The sequence below is a fragment of the Neopelma chrysocephalum genome, unplaced genomic scaffold, assembly GCF_003984885.1.
Source record: "Neopelma chrysocephalum unplaced genomic scaffold, ASM398488v2 Primary Assembly neopelma1_24, whole genome shotgun sequence".
Taxonomy (NCBI): Eukaryota; Metazoa; Chordata; class Aves; order Passeriformes; family Pipridae; genus Neopelma; species Neopelma chrysocephalum.
Genome location: NW_020897693.1, coordinates 49,189,347 through 49,206,887, shown reverse-complemented (window position 1 = coordinate 49,206,887; position 17,541 = coordinate 49,189,347). Strand labels below are relative to the sequence as shown.

Here is a 17,541-nt window from a genome sequence, read left to right as displayed (position 1 = left end):
GAATCTCCAAAAGCCAAGAGTGTGGAATAATCAAGGGGTTTAGAAAGATGACCCTTCCAGAACTGCTCTCAGATGCAACCCACAACACTCCGCTGTCAGAATCATGACCCAGCACAGGGCTCAAGCTGCACTTTGTTCAGAATCTTGATTAACTGGTTCCTGAGCAGGTACCTGTAATTGCTTTCCTCTCTCCTTTCTCCAGCTTTGCTTGCGGGGACTCAGCGTAGACGCCGTGCTCCATGGGCTGCTCCGCCCTCTTCATCGCCGTGCCTTTGTAATTCATCTGGAGCTGGCTGGTGTACTTCTCATGCTGCAGAGACACAAGCAACAGTGAACCCCTCTTCCCCACCAACAGATCACTCACAGGCAGATACTGCAGCTCTGTTCTGCAACAAAAATCATGCACACCTGAGTAGGTGCCACCGAACAGCAGAAATGCCAGCCAAGAGGCTTTCAAACACCCCATTTGGAAGCCATTAAGTGGCAATTCTAGTCCACGAGAAGGTCACTGTGACTTAGCTATGCAAAACAACTATTTGGGAAATCCTTTAAAGAATAAACTGAGAAGAATCAGAACTCAGGCCATTTTCCATTCAGGACTCAAATCCTGAAATCCCCTTTGTTCTTAAAGGAACATTGTAACTTATTTCAGGGTGTTCATCTGCATTAACTCAGTTTTTCAGCAAAGGCAATTGGAATCTATTTTAATTATTTTTCTCCAGACCCTCTCTCCAGCCAGGAAAATGATTCTGCCTTAAAACAGGTTCCGTATTAACAAAGTAAATGAGCTATTTAGAAGTTGATTTATTACAAATAAATTAATAAAAGGGTGTACTCATCCAGATTACCCCTGAGTAAGTTCAGTGAATCATCTGCCCAATTCTAGCTGCTACATTACGACCTTCTCCAAGTCCTAAACATGGAACCAGGGCTAAGAAGACAGTTTATGTTACTGAGCTATGTGTGGCACTTATATCCCAGTCCCAGAACTGAACATGACAGCTTTCTCGCCTAGAGGGGGTTAACTTTTCTGACTTAGGTAAGAGGATGCTTGAATATTTCTTACCTGCTACTGAACTGTGTTTAAAAAACACCTCACTCATAAGAGGGCTGACTACTGAGTAAGTAAAAATTGGGAGCTTGAAGGCAAAAATGAGATGATACACATGAATAAATTAAGCAAACTTTAGCCTGCTGAAGAAGTGTGATGGAGCTGGTCAAAGTCCCCATGCTCAGAAAAAGACACCTGCACTCTTCCTCTTCCGTGAAGGAACAAGGTCTGCTGTGCTTTACCCACAAGCTCATGTGCTGACTGTTCCTTAATATGTTACAGCTTTAAGAAACCTTTTATTTTTTTTGGCAGTCATGAAATCAGAAGTAACTTCATCTACCTGTTAGCACAGGTTAAGAGAGATCGGAGCTGAGATAACTGGGAAATGTATCTCTCCTCAAAGGAGGGTTTTATTAAGTCACAGCCTAGGGAAAGCCTCATTTCACTGCCATCAGGAGTATTTTAATATTTCCCTCTGCTTGACCATCACTAGTGTACTTAAACCATTTGTTTTTAAAAATGCACCTGCACCCAGCCACCCTTACCTTTAATGCCTCTTCTGGGACTTTGTGTTGAATTTGTTCCAGGACGTACATGTTCGAATGTACAGAACTCATTAAGGAAATGACAAAGGAATTGGATGGAAAGAGAAGTGTAGCATTTAGTCACAGAACAAAAACAGGATCATAAAACCAGAGAATCTTAAAATACACAGGGTACTAAAAGTTGCCTGGGCTGCATCCCACCATGGTCTTTGTCTTGCATGGTTTGCAAGAGTGTGTGCAATCACGTTTCCTGGCCAGACCTGTGCCAACTGAGGGGCAGCAGACAAGGGGAGCTGGGCAGGAGAAGCCTGGGGGAGCACTAGCAACTCTGTGCAGGACCTAGGGGAGCAACCAGAGCCCTGACTCAACTCACACCCTGCTCCTCTCCACCTGGCTGGCAGCTTCAGGCAGACCACTCACAGTATCCTGGCCAAGATAGTCCAATCTCACATACTCTGGATAAGGGGGCAGTAAAGTTCAGCTCCCTGCCTGGATGCCTGGGACTACAGTGCTCTCTTGCCCTGACAAGGCTTTCAGCCAATGCAATTTCCTAGATGAAAAGTAAATCAGGTCACAGGCTGTTGTGACCTCTTAGGAAGGGAGGCGTTCACATGGCCGAGCCCAGGCAATAATCCTCAGCAACACTGTATTAGGGGGGAAAAAAAAAGTTTAAAAAAAAAAAGTAAGCATCTGGAATGTCATCATGAACAACCCAATCAGCACAGTAGAAATCAAAGGGGAGGAAAAAGGAAGGATGGAAAATGTTAGACTAAAAATAAACCAAGTGATACTGGCCTAGCAGGGAAAACTCTGCACAGTCTGTAAGTGAAACTGTAAATGGAAAAGAGAAATGCTCTCGTGCAACAGAACACAGCTGACTCAAGACCTCAGGAGATGTTGCCATCCACACTGAGCTGACTGCAGAGTGCACAGGAAGCAACGCTGAAGAGAGTGGCTCCGAAGCAGCAGAGGAGAGGAAAACATTGTAACTGCCATAGCAACTACACTGGAGTAGAGGGATGACTAAAACCTACGTTCTTTAAATTTTTCCTGTTGAAGGCAATAAATTCTACAATTCATAAGTGCAATCACTCATTTTACATGAATATCCATGTAAGGGCTGCAGGATTAAACACTTCAACTCAGCTGCTCGGAATTGCTTTCTATAAAAAGTTTAAACCTGTATTGCAGTCATTAAAACCCACCCACACTCCAGGCACTGGCTAATGCTTTCCTAGGACTACAGTTCACAGCAAGTCTTCTGTGAGTTTCCCCACATATAGAGAGACCAGAAGACACATGACCAGCTAAATAAAAAAAAAATAAATCTGTAAAGTCAAGAAAAACTACAACTGTAATGGGCTTCAGTGAGGCTCAGCCTCTCCTCACTGCTTCAGCTCTCTGGGCTCCAGCAAAGCTTAGAGTATTCCAAGGGCCACAGCACGGCCAAGCACAAACCGGGGTCAATAAAAGGCAGAAGAATGTGGCCTTGAGGTCAAGGATGCAGAAGAGTCTTCCAGCCAAACATTTCCCACCAACAAATGGTAAAACTTAGTCTCTGTCTCTATTCTCAGAACGTCTGGACTGTTTTAACTGACATTTCCCCAGAAAAGAAAAAAGAAACCTGAAGAAGACACTTGCTACTTCTAAATTCAGCTTGAGTGGGCAAAGTTTGGCAGATAGAAGCAACTGAAAAAAAGTGAAAAAAGTATTAGATTACATGAAAAGGCAGCAAAAGAAGCCTCTACTTACCACTGTTGCTCTGCAGGCTAAGAAAGGCAACATCTATGCTTATAGCCTGTCATACAGTCACATCAGGATAAAAAAGGAAAGGGATGAAGGCAAAGGTGTTTTAGCAGACAACAGCAGGATTTGTGGCTCTGTAAACAAAGCAGTAACTGCAGCCTAGCTTCCCTTGATAGAGGTGAGACTTGCTATTGCTAAAGAGAGATTTACTCTTGCATTTTGTGGCAGAAGCAATTTGCACAGGCAAACTTTAATCAATACAGAGTCAAGGGTCTGACCACGAGCCCCACAGCCAAATGTTTAAGGCTGAAGGCCTGAAAATTGTCTGAAAGCAAGCATCTGGGTGAAATGACCGACAAAACCATGCAAGTTGGATGAAAAATAAGCAGGAAGATGTTAGTTCATACAAAAACATATGAACCACGTTTCCTCCCCTGCTGGTACCAGCTACAGCTGCCACACAAATAAAAAGAAAAAAATGCAACCCTTCCTTAGGAGGAGACTGAAGAGGCACCTACACAGTGCAGGGCCTGATTCGAAGTCCCATGAAGGCAGCAGGCACCACGAATCTGCTCTGCATCAGGTGGAGAAACACAAGCTTATAATCCATCCAAAGGCTCCAGGAGGCAAAACAAACATCCTTATTCAGTGGTCACGATTAGCCCTGGTAACTCTTCATGCAGCAAACAGCAGAAAACCCAGACAAAGATTTGAGTCCCACTCCCTCTTCAGACAGGAAGGATATCATAGCCAAAGCGAATGACATCGTTCAGTTTCAGGGTGATGTACTTCTGGTCAGGAATCCTCACATCATTGACGAACGTCTGCAGGAGAGAAGCACAGGAACAGGGTTTGACTGAGGGTATCCAGGTGATGGATCTCAGAGGGATGGATCTCCTGGAGGGCACCCATGCCCATCTGCCAATGGCACTGCACACGTTCAGGATGCACTAGCACAAAGCCAGCCAGGCGAGGAGCTAAGTTCCCTGGAAAAACCAATGTCAGCAAGTAGCTCCCATGGGCAAGTCAGAGCACCCCAATTACACTTCAAAGCACGGTGCTGTGAAGGGACCTCCAGGGAGATTTACCTTTCCACCAACTGCAAATGCAATTTGAGTCCCCGACTTGAACACGTAAATGAGGTGCCTGAAGTTAAGAACTTCAAATGCTCTCGGCTCTCCTACACCCTTCACAACCAGCAAGAGCAAACGGTGCAACTCATACTCTTAATTACTGAGCTGGGAATCAGCTTTCCGCTGGATGTCAAACAAGACTGGTGTCAGCCCCAAGGCCTGATAATTTAACAAGCAAAGCCTATCACAGAAGGAGGGAAAAAAAATTTGCAGCGCCATCACCATGATATCTGAGGCCACATTGTCCATGACACCAAACTCCTCGCGCTAAAAATTCACATACTCCTTTTTCCCATGCTCCAGGCGGTTAATTGAGGCCTAAAGAAACTAACACCCTTAAAAAGGTGCAAGAAATGTACTTCACAGCTGTGAAGTAACATCTTTGATGTCTCTGCTTTCTGAGCGGACCCACTGTGAAGCAATTCTCACAGAACAACAGAGGATCACATCAAGAAGTCATGGACATCTTTCACAAATAAATCCATGTACTTTTGTAATAACCTGGGCCAAATAAATAAGAATCTCAGCTGAAGAAGCTCCAGAGTGCTGATGGGGATTAGGCACTGAGTTGGACCCAGGGCAGCCTCAGACACACACCTGACTTGGCAAGGTGGGATTCACCCAGCCTCTCGGACTAGGAATCACTGCTGGGTCTTTGTATCCTCAGTACAACTGCAGCTACGGCCTGAGGAATCAAAATCATGCTAGAAAATGAATTTACATGCTTTTGTCACTGAGGCACAGTCTGCCTTCTCCCCTTGTCCTTCTGCCTTCTCCCCTCAGCCAAGCCAAACATGCATGATCAGACCTATTATTAACCACAGAGGAAAAATAAATGCTTGAGCAGGAAACTAGAACCTCAGCAGACAACAGCCCCCAGCTTCCTGGCAATTTACAGAAGAGCTGGGAAACAGGCCTGTAATTTCAGAATAAAAAACACTGTAGTTAGTTAAAAGGCACGGAATTCCAATTTACATGCAAGTTTTAATATTTAAAAAACCCACAACAGTCACATCTGAAACAGGAATAATTATTTGCTGAATTTTCTGCAAAGCAAAAGTCTGCAAGAAAACCCATTTTGATAGTTACCTATTTGTCCATGGTTACTTCAGATAAAATAACTCAAGGAAAATGCATACTGCAGATAGAAACACTACCTTCAAAAACAAAAAGCTCTGAATAGAGACTGAAGAATCATTTGAACATTATAACAAAAACAATACATCTTGACAATTAATATGAACCAGATTATCCAGCAAAGCCATATAATGCATTGTTGACAACTCAAAGTTAAATACAAAATAAAAGGAAATTCTGAAAATGGATTTAAAATCAAAAAAAGTCCTCAAAAGTGATTTCTTTAGTTTCAGGGGAGAAAATAAGTTTTTAATTACAATTTTCAAATAAGAACATATATTTCTTTCATGCAAAGTGAATTTGGTTTGGCCACAGTCTTCTTCAACAGAAATGTGTTTGATCAGCTGCAGAAGACAGACACTGCTGTAAATCCTTTTCTCCACTCCCCCTCTGAGCACAAGTCTATTGTTAAAATGTTGTAAATTCCTATGCTTTAGCATGTGAAGATATAAAAGAATTAGTGGTACAAGTCTTCCCTCTCTTGTAAACACAATTTTTAGCTGCTATTTTGCCACCATGAGTTACATACCACAGGTTTTGAACCCAGGGCCCAGCTAGAGCCCAGACCAGTTACTGGAAATATTCCCATTTCAGCAGGGCTCTGTGCCTTCAGCTATTAGGCTGAGAAGGATTAACACTCATTCGTGCTGTGTTCAGATGCCAGGAGAGGCAGAACAGTTGAGGGCTGCTTTTGCCACTGTTTTTGTACAACTTTCTGGGCTCCTCTTGTGGTTTTGTGGTTGTGATGGTGGAGGGCTTCTGTTTCTAAGTCCAAAACAATGACTGCAGTAAAACTCCCACTGGGAAGACAATTATGTGAATTGAGCTTAGACCTGCTCCAGCAGAGGAATAACTCCACTGGTATGAAGAAGCTGCCAAAATAGAGGCATGCTATGACATTAGGACAGTTTAAACTGCAATGGTGTATCACAGAATTCAGGTGGGCAAGCAAAACCATCACTGAGCTGCCGAACACCACTGCATGAGTCATGACCAGGGCAAGGGTTAAGATGGAGGCAGGTTCAGTTCCCTGTTCTGGGCTCACATTATTCCCTGGTCTTCACACAAACCAGGCACAAGGCAGGCAAAAGAGAAAAAAAGTAGTTTCTCCCCAAAGAAATTAAATGTCTCATCATCCCATAAATCACTCCATGCACTGACAAATGACTTGCCAGAAGGTCACCCTGCTCATGCCGAACAGCTGCTCCAGAATCTTCATCACCAGTTTAAAGTTAACATCCCCAACATGAAACTGAATTTATTTCCTCCTCTTTTGCAAGGGGTTTTATGATTTGGTGAGCCCTGAAGCATTCTGCAAGGACACCGGGAGAAAGAAATACAATATTCACCAAGATGAGATGCCACATGACCTCCATCTCGGGCCTTGCAAATAATTATGTATGTTTAGCTTAACTCGTGCCAACAGCTGCAGTGACCCAAAAGGGCCTGACAGCAGAATTTAGAGAGCACAGGAGCACTTGCAGACTCAGCACACCCCGAGTGTGCCTCCGCCAGCCGGGAGGTTTGGTACTTACGCCATTTAAGCTCCCGAGATCCTTCACCCAGTGCTCATCCTTCTCCTTGTCATAGTTGATCACGGCGTGCTGCTTATCGACACTGCGGGACTGCCAATGGAAGCACAGTGAGCGTGAGACCGGTCAGGCATAAGAGACACGGTTAATCAAAGCAACATTTAGACATTAAACTAACTTGATACAGGGTAGGGGGAGAGAGAGGGAAAGCAGGAAGGATTAAATATTATTTACTACTGTAAATAATTGAAGGATAAGCAGTAAACGGTTCCACGGTTGTTTAAACAGTTCACTGAAGACAATACAATGTTTGCATGGAGAGAGGGAAAAAAATTGAAAAAAAAAATCACTGAAGGCTGTTAAGACTGTGCCATTATTTCAATAAATTATATCAATACACACTGAACAAAACCAGTCAAACTGAAAGCCTGGGGGGCAGGATCTCAGCCAGCGCGAACTAGAAGAGCTACATTTTTCAACTGCTGAAGCCAGCGGCCTCATCACTAGGGATGCTCCTATTTGGGATCATTTCTTCCTATTTTTCAAAGAGAAAAAAATCGTTTTTTAAATTACAAACCAAACTCATTCCCAACAATGTATACTGTTCCCAGGATTATGTCCTGGAGTTGATTTAAATTCTAGGATGTGTTCCAAGTTGGAGAGAGGTTAGTAGACCTGGAATGAGAAAGAAAGCAATGCCAGGAAAATTCAAATTTTAAGCTAGGTTTGAGAACACTGAACTTGACAGTGACCTGGTGCCACTGGCTTTGCCACAATGCACAAGTATCACACGCACCTTATCTTCAAAACAGAGTATGACACTTCAGCAAGAATCGTGTCAGACTTCTGAGGAAGAAGTGTAAGAACGAGATCTACGAATTATTTTGAAATATGGTGTGTTACAGCTATAAAGACATCAGACTGTCGGCATTTAGACCTACTGCCTCTTGTAACTTGAATTCTGGCTGCAGTTGGCCTCAGCCAGACACTGGAACTGGTCGCTCCACCAGCACGCACACAGCACTGAGACCTCCCTGGTACCCCAGGCCAGAGGAGGGGAGGGCATGCTACCAGAGCAGGGAGACAAGCCAGGCCCCAAGTCAGCTAATCCTCATCTTCCTGGGCATCAACAAACAAGTTCTTGGTGAAAAGTCCTTTGCTTTTCCCAAGTATAAACATGTTGGTTTCCACAGCACCGCTCTCAGCAGGCCATTATCTGCTTCCTTGCAAGCATGCAGAGGCAAAGATTGTTTCAGGGCATTCCTGGTGAAAACACAGAGGCTTTTTTCAGACAAACTGCTGCTATTTGCAGGAATTTCTTCTGGCCCTGCCAATGTCAAGCACATTGGTAATACTGCAACAGCTGACAAATGGCACCTCCTTCCCCTGCAGAGCACACATCAGCCCAAGAGATGTGTCCTCCAGAATAACCCTGAAGTACCAAAATGAAGCAAGCACATACCTGGCCAGAAGATTGCCCTTCCACCTTGCAATGTCCCTCACACCATTTGTGACATGCCACTCCAAGCAGAGGCAGTGAGGAGAGGGGCAGTTTGACTCCATGCCTCCAGCTCCCTTTCTAACACAGTTATCTATACACTACTGAACTTACAAGGCAGCACTTCATGCTTTGCTCTCCAGCTGGTGCTGCTCAGACATCAATCACCCCCCAAAGATACCAATAAGAACTGGTGGGACAGGCAGAGACAAGGTGGTTGGGAACATCCCACCTATGTTTCCTGCCTTGCTGAGCACTAAACATGGGAATCAATGCACAGCAATATCCTCCCAGGAGGGGCACATGCAAATCCCTCACTCCCATGCCATCCCCACACTTGGTGTCTGACCTGTGACCTCAAGGCTGGGCAGGGCTTAAGCATTTGCAGTGTGAAGCTGCTGTTTCTCCATTACTACTCACATCAGATGCAGCCCCTCAGTCCATTTTGCAGTTGCCTGAGTTGCTATGGCAGGGTGTGCAGTGTAAGGTAAGGATGGTCCAGGTAAGGATAGCTGAGGGATGCTGCCAGGCCCTGCCCCTCAGCAAACGGCAGGAGGACAAGAATGTCTCCTGTCACAGCCTCAGGTATCACAGCAGCTCATGCTACACAAGCTGGGGGTGTTCCTGACCTGCCACGTGGTCCCTCCCACCCTTTGGGGGGATGTGAGCCCAGGGTCTGCCCCCACAACAATCTGGCTGTGTGGGCACTGCACCTGGGCTGGGGCTCCTACAGGGCTCACCACAGCTCTCCTACAAAGCAGAGGGGGAAGACCATCCCTTGCCCCCATCCATGGCCATTTAAGTACTGTGCTTCATCCTGCTGGACTCAGAGACAACTGAGCACAGGGCCTGCACAGATGTGTTCATCCCTGGTCCCTCTGCTACCCAAAATTGTGGACATCACTGTTCCCAATGAGATGTGAGGGAACATTGATTAACTAGTGCAGCAATGTTTGCTTTAGCTTTTTACAGCATGTCATAGAGACTCATTTAAAGATTAACAGACTTTAAAGGCAGAACAAACCCTCTAGTCCCCCTCCAAGTACAGAAATGCTTCCACCCCAAAAAGTTAACCCAGAAAAAAATAATGGGGTAGATTTCATTTGGTATCTGATTTTAATCCACAGGTCATTTAAAAAAAGGTTTATTTCTGGGAACCAGCTGTCTCTCAAAAATTCCGTTCGCCCTGCATCTGACCCTGATGTAGGTCAGCACAGCCTTTGGTCTGCTTTGTTTTACAACAGCTGACTACAGCCACTCAAGGGTCCCAAATCAGATGAGGGTCATCTCAGGGGAGCAGACATGTATTCCAGCAACATGATATTACCCTACATAAATGTAGGAAGAGGTCACCAAAGGAACCAATTTATGCCAAAACTTCCTGTTTTCCAAGGAAGTTTCAGCTGTGTTCAAGAAAGCCCATAGCAAAAGGAGTAAAACCAATATGCAAAATCTGACCCACCATCTTCATACAACCTCTCAGCATCTCTTTAAAGAGCACATCAGGAACACAGCAAACTGTTACCCAGATTGCACCTCTGAGAAATTTCATGCTTTTGTGGAGAAGAGAGGGATTTTCTTAGTTTTGTTCATGTTAAACCAGCAAACATCACAGGAACTGGCAGCAGGACTTCCTAAGGGCCTGTCTCCAAGGAAACTCAACTTGAAATAACTAAATTCACACCTTATTTATTTTGATCCAGACTTGCCAAAGGTCACTCTTACTTGAGAACTGAGGTGTGGTTTATTTCAACATCAGTCACATTTAACATAAACTGCTCTTGTGTGCAGTGACAGCAGCAACCCAGCGGCTGATGGTGCCTTTGCTCCCAGACAGAGGAGCAAAGTGCCTCAATCTCACTTCCCAAGAAGAGACTAACCAGTGTCCAGACTGGTAACAACTGAGAGCCCAAGAACAGTCCTGCAGAAGTCACTTCAGCCTAGCAGGCCAGTGGTTTATAATAGGTGACCCACTGAATCACAGAAAGTGATTTAGGAAACCTGAGTCAACATGTCATAGAGCTGCCCATGGGTGCAGAGCTGCAACTCCACTGTAAAGATTTTAGGCATCTATAAATTGAAAAACTGCAATTAAGTTGACTGAATCACAAACATAAGAGGACTCCCTAGCCTAAATGCACACTTGCACCAAATATTGAGGCCTGCTTAATGATCAACCACTACCTCCACAACAAAAGGCAAGACTGATCCATCTGTCAGGAGAGGACACAGAGGTCCAAGAAAAAAAAAATCACAACAGAATTTCCAATGAAGTGTTGAAAAACCCTGAATTGCCTATATCCAGATGTCAAAAGCAGCAAAGAACCAGTACATCCTTGCAGTTAGCCTATTTAACCAGAAAAGCACTTGTGATGAAGCCACAAGCACTCCTGAGCTATGGGCAAGGATCACTGAGGTTTTGCTTGGATTCAAACCACAAAACCAGAGCTGGAGAGATTGAGAAGAGGAAAAGAAGGCAAGCAAGGGAGGTGTCCTCCTAAACAGCAGTGATCTGGAGGCAAGAAAGAAGGGTACATTCTGAGAGGCTGGGAATGAAGGAAGAGTACAGGGTTCTCACCGTGTCCCAACACTGAACCTGTTATCAAATGAAAACAACTCTCAGGAAAACACGTGTGCTTTTCTGATTAAGTACATTTACACTTCTCTGCAGGGAAAACATTGGACACTGATTTGTTACTACACTAGGCTCATCCAGGGCTGGCATTTCCAGACATTCAAATCACTTCCTAATATAAGGTTGTGCCGCTTCTCCGTCATACCAGCTACAATGCATCATGTTTTAAATACCCAGTAGACAAAATGCACACGCAGCATGTAACTGAGTACAGAGGTACTTTATAGCTCTTCTTTCTCTCAAGATCATATTAAGCAAATAGTCCAAAACATACACAGGAATGGCACCTGTGGGTCTGCCAGTCCCACACTGGTACCAACATCTTGGATCACCAGTCTCCAATCAGTCATGCAACCAGGCAGCTCGCTTGTGGTTCTCAAAACTGCACACATCAAATCAGCAAAAGCCCCTGCTTGGCATGGGAGCAGCAAAAGCAGCTTCGGAAGCACGAAGGAGTCTCCATGGACGCACAAATCACGCTGGCTACGTGTGCTGCAGACACCCCACAGCTTTCTGTTTTTGGTGAAGGGTCTGATACAGAGAAGAGGGCACTCAGGATGAAAGCACAAGCAGAGACGCCAAGCAAAGCCCATAAGGAAACAAGACCTGCTTAGGAAGGCAGGAGGAGAAATACAGCCAGACAGCCTGTGTTCCCCACAGGGCCGGGGAGCAGACGCAGCTCAGCTGTCTGCGCAGATACAGATGCTACTTTTTTCTCAGGAGAATTACCATGGGCGAAAGGCTCCTGCTCAGGGTTGAGATTTGGACCTCAGCCCTGCCAGTGCCTCGCAGCACCGTGGTACTGGAGATAAAATAAACAAACGAGAGCAGTTTCCCTGTTCCTCACTGCAGTCTGTTGTGCACGTCTGGCAGTAGTCTGGCACTAAATAGCTCCAGCGTTCTGGTGGCAGCATGCAATAAACAGTTGCTCAAATACTTTCCATAGTGAACAGGTTACATTTCTGCCAGTACTGTGCTCTGCACAAGTGTCCCAGTAAGGAAATACAAACCTCTGTTGGTGTCCCACTTTAGAACACAGACAGGCAAAGCCAAATTAAAAAAAAAAAATCCCTTGCATTCTGACCCAAAACGTGAATTTTGCTTCTCTAAAGTAAAATGCTGGATAACATTAATGACAGGTGTGAACACATGGGTCTCTCTTCCACCACAATGCATTTCACAGCGTGTGTTGGCTGCTTCAGTACTTTTCCAGAATATCACTGAATGCTCTGTCCTGCCCCAGGCTGGTTGCAAATGTGCCACCCCCGCGAGAGGCACCCTGATCGCTCCCAGGGGCAGGAGCTGCCAGCTTCTAATGACTCTGCCTAGGCAGACAAATGTCTCTTCAGCAAATGTAGCCACCTCATCCCAGGGCTGGACTTGCTTTACAGCTCCCAGGCTGCAGAGGCTCCTGAATTCAGGTTTGCTGCAGCCAAGATCGTGGGCTTTGTGGATCGATGGCAGGACCAGGGCCTGACTATTCATGAAAAAATAAGGCACTGAACAAAAGAGAGAAATCCCCCAGGAAAATGAAACCGTAATCCCCACAGCTTGGCAAAGGGATTTGGAGGCTGGCACGGTTCCCGTAAAAACTTAACCCCTTATTTTGGGGTAAAATGGGTTTTTGCTTGCTGGTTCCCCTATTCCCAAAGTGAAGCACTGGTTCAAGTGACCCAGGGTCAGATCCTGACCACAGGCAGGGAACATACTGCCCTCAGACACACTGGCTTTCCCTTTGTTTTACACAGCCACCCAGGAGGCATGGAGAAACATCATTTTAGGCGGGACAGAAGCCTGAATTTTTATAGTCCTGGATCAGGATCTCATACAGGGAAGGGGTCCCCTTTTTCTCCGCCCACTCCACAGAGGGACAAACCCTCCCTACACAAGCCAGGCTTCCAGCACCTTGCCAGCCCCATGGAGTCCTCTCACCCCTAATAACCACCTGCCTCCAGTGCCACCATCACCTCTCTCCTTACCCTGCCTCCAGCAATGAACTCCCCTCCCAGGTTTGCCTGTCCTGCCATGCCTCTGGCCTCTTACGCCCACACTTCATCAGCCATCCTAATCCTCCCGTCAACTGCACATTAACAGAACACAATGGGAGAAGGAAGAGCCAAAAAAACAACTCTAGGCCTGGAAATACGGGACATGCATCCTCTCTCCCACAGCTGCTGCCCCAGCACCCGGAAACACTACCTGTCAAAAAGAAGCACCTTCCCAAGGCTAGATCCATTCCCTTCTGGCTGTAAGACACCTACTTCATTTGTAACACCTAACAAATTACTCTTGGCAATTCCCAACATGCAGGGACTAACTTAGGTGCTTGTTTACACCCTCTGGATAAATGCAGCAAAACAGCACAAGTGGGGCATTTCTCTGTCCCAACTACAGCTTCCCACTTCAGCACTGCACTTCCATGGGGAAGGAGGCTGGGATACAAAAACCAGCAGAGATTCCCCATGGCCTCTTCTGGGAGCTCCCAATGCAGGAAACCCGTGAGCGATGGAGGGATACAACGTCTGCACTGTGGTGAATTCATCTAAGAAATACCAGGAAAAAGATAATCTACCAAGTTCACACCATCTGCCTCTCCCCAGCATAATGCTGTAGACAAACTACGCCACACCTATTCGCACTTGTTTATGTATGCACTCACTAATCTACACAGGAGAGACATGGTATTATCAAGTAGGGACAAGGGAAGGCAGGATACATCAGGTCAACAAAACCCTAATTTGACCAGATGTCACACACACGCAGGGCTCATCTTCGCACCGTGTTATTTGCGGAGCGTGCCGTGCGCCCTGCACACCAAACACAGAACAGATCCTGAGGGAAAAAATGCCCGGTAACGACACAATAACAGATTGCATCTTCATGCCTGTGTACACAGGGGCAGAAGCAGGATTACACAGGCAGCCTTCACATTAGTAATGTTGTAACTGCTCCGCAGTTATAAACACTTGACTTAGCAGCCATAGGAATATTCCTCCTGTGCCTAGAATGCTTATAATTCCCTAGCTTTCTAACAAAGCAAGCTAAAAAGAGAAAAACACAGTATTGTTACCTTTTATCTGACTCACCAGAAGAACGAACTTCTATGTTCAGCTCACAAGCCCCTACCACTTGAACTAATTGATATCATAAGCAGCATGTGACGTCCCATATGGACCAGTGACAGATGCTTGGCTAGTAGCTTTCATAGATATCTGCTGACACTAGAATAATACCAAGTCTTGACCCATCTCAGGCCTAAGGGCAATGCTGCTCGGCAGTCACATCCTGTAATTCCCACTTGGCCCACACTGAACACCTTCTGCCCTATGTGCACCACCCTCCACTTTTCCAAGTCCTGCTGTTCCTCCTCTCACTCTGCACAAACAACAGAACCCTTGTTGCATTTCCTCACTTGGCCAAATCTTAATCTCTTGGTGAAGTTTTATAGGAATCCAACCACTAGATACAAAGATCTGGCCTCTGGCTTCCTGAAACACAGTCCAAGAGGTTGAACAAGCACTCTGGAAGTATTACACTCTTGGCTTGTCTTCACACTTTCCTCGACAGCTGCTTTGACCACTGTCTGAGTCAGAATACTGGGCTAGATGCACCTTGATCTAACCTAGTGCAGATGCTCTTACATCTACACCTCAGTGTTGAGAATCCCTGTACCCAGTTCCTCTTTGCCCAAGTTGAAACAGTTCTCCAATCCATCCCTTTGCCAACCTCACTCCAAGATGAAATCACTAAAGACAATAGTATCAAACAAGTCCCTGCTGACCACATGCAAACTCCAGTTTTTCTTCAAAGGTTTGGAACTTGGTCAAACACATTTAGATTATTGATTGGAGGGGTGGGGGGGAAGAAAACCAATCACCTCCAACCTAAGCATTTACTCTTGAAAAGCTTCAGTGCCCCAGCTCTATAATCCAGAACTTCAAAGAACAGGTTAAATATACTTTTAAATAATTGACATGAAGAAAACAGCATTTTTCTCAGAGCTGCTCACAGCAAAGACCAAAGACGGGAGATGATCACATCCAGAACACGCTGCCTAAAACAGACACCTGGAAAATAAACTCTCATCCCAAACAGTTACAAAGTTTAGCAGAATTATAAGCAATTGCAAACAGTGTCTCCTGATAGGAAACGTCAAGCTGTCTCAAAAGGCACACAGGACAAAGGCATAAATCAGAAAGCATCATGCTGTCTGCACCTACTCCTCCCATAGCTCAAACTCGTGTACAAACTCACCCACAGTAGGAAAACTGCACACCCAGACCATCACTTTAAAGGGAGTAAAATGCTCAAGGGAGCATTGGTTAAACATTTTTCTTTCCTAATTTTTCCAGTAAACGCCACTCTCAAACAAAAACAGGGAAATCATGACCCTGTTTTCCATTCCACTAAATATTTACATTTAGGGGGAAAAAAAAAAAAGGCAAAAAAATGTTTTGCTTAGGAGCAGAGGGTAATGTTTTAATGTTTTAATGGTGAAGTGAAAATTTTGAGTTTGCAGAATGTTTGTCCCCTGAGTAAATACCTATCACATTAAGCAAGTGATCAAAGCCGGTAAAAATGGCAACTACGTTTCCCAAGAAGGATGTTGGGGGGAGGGGAGAATTACTTTCTCCAAGATGGTCCAAAAGCTCTTTTAATTCTGGTTTAAAAAAAAAAAAAAAAATCAAACCTTTTCAGAGCATTACTTCCTACTACCACGACCCTTCACACTAAAAAAACACACTAGTGCAAGTTAGAGGCCCAGATTTCCATACTCCTGCAGTTTGTTGACTGTTACCTGAAGGGACCAGCGAAACTGCTGAAATCAAGCATTGTTCTCCAGAAAAGGGGCAGAATTGAGCCCTTGGCTTTGGTAACAACAGTGCATGCCAAGCTACAGCTACGCTACACAGCATTTTCACCCATGCATTAACATTCAAACACAATGTAAATCTCGCATTTACTTGTACAAGAAGCTTTAGAGTGCTGCAAAAACATTTAAAATATTTCTAATCCTCTTAGTAGGCACAGAAGATATCAAGGTAGATTATGTGTCCCTGCTATCAGACCTACTTAATTTTAAGCTTAAAGACTCTGAGTTTCTTCACCTCTTTATAAATCGGAAAGTAAATCCAACACCTGTATGAAATAAGTAAAACAGGCAAAACTAAAGCTTGATTATTCGGTGACAAAGTCATCATTTTTTTCTATTTAGGGATCCGATACCTTGAGACAACATGTTCCAAGAAAATATCAAAAGACAAGACACTCCTAAAACAGTAAAATGAGAAAGGCAAGACTGCAGGTCTCCAGGACAAAGATCATCTCTGTGTCGTGTGTTTGCGCACTGTGTTATACACGTGGTCTCAACAGGGAACCACAAACCATATCACGATGAAATCGCTAAGCAGTAACAGTCTTAGAGATAAAAAAACACCAACCAGGTCATCAGTCACTGCCAGTCTGTGCCCAGCTGTGCACTTTAAAGGATTAAATGCCAGTGTCTTGAAATGTATATGCAAAATAACTGTGCAGCGAATATACAGTTTCAGGGTCAGTACCACAGAAATACTACAAGGTGCAAACAACTGTCACAAGAGCTATGTCCATCTGCTCTGATAACTGCCCTGCTTCTTAAGCTTCCCCCAAGACAAATGATTGTGCCAGTCTGCACAACGATTTTGTGACATGGACAGTCACAGCAGGGGAAAAGTCTATTTTTAGATCTCATCCTCCATCTGCTCAGATATCAAGTCTCTGTTCACAATCTCTGTTCTGCACTGAGTCTTACTACAATCATCTCATTTGGAGCCCCAGGTAGCTCTGGAAAACATCTTTATAAGCAAATGACTAGGAAAGTGCTGTGCTGTTCAAAACAAGACCTTAAATGTGATCCTAGAAAAAGCTTTATCACTGGAGATAGTAAACTAGTTTATAAAGTGTCACATGTAGCTTACCCTGTGAACACAAACTGCTGGCTTTTATAGACAATCCAGAGTCTTCACTCTGGTGAAATAAAGGAAATTTCTTTTAATACCACCCAGCACCACCTATGAGCCCCCAAATACAACTGTTTTACGGATACTGCTGCCTCCTCCAGGGATCTCAATTCATCTACCTAGTAGAAAAGCACATGGCAAATGTTGAGTGTCACAAGGCTGCTAGTCCACAAGCAACATTGACAAGCCAGTTCAGACTTGCAAAGAAGCATGAAATACTCTGGTTGGTACGGAGTGGTTCACAATCCACAACATCCAGTCAACC

The 17,541-nt window shown here is 44.8% G+C and overlaps 1 protein-coding gene across 5 annotated transcripts in view; it reads right to left on the bottom strand.

Annotated features, from left to right (window-relative positions):
• The window catches only part of CEP170B (centrosomal protein 170B), a 58,580-nt gene that overhangs the window by 38,108 nt on the left and 2,931 nt on the right, over nt 1–17,541 (bottom strand). For all 5 annotated transcript variants that reach the window (XM_027674113.1, XM_027674114.1, XM_027674117.1 and 2 more), the window contains exons 3-6: nt 7,148–7,237; nt 4,088–4,166; nt 1,597–1,655; nt 172–310 (exon numbers count right to left, since the gene is read on the bottom strand). In XM_027674113.1, coding sequence (XP_027529914.1) covers nt 172–310; nt 1,597–1,655; nt 4,088–4,166; nt 7,148–7,237 — 367 coding nt within the window. The remainder of the gene's footprint in view (nt 1–171; nt 311–1,596; nt 1,656–4,087; nt 4,167–7,147; nt 7,238–17,541) is intronic.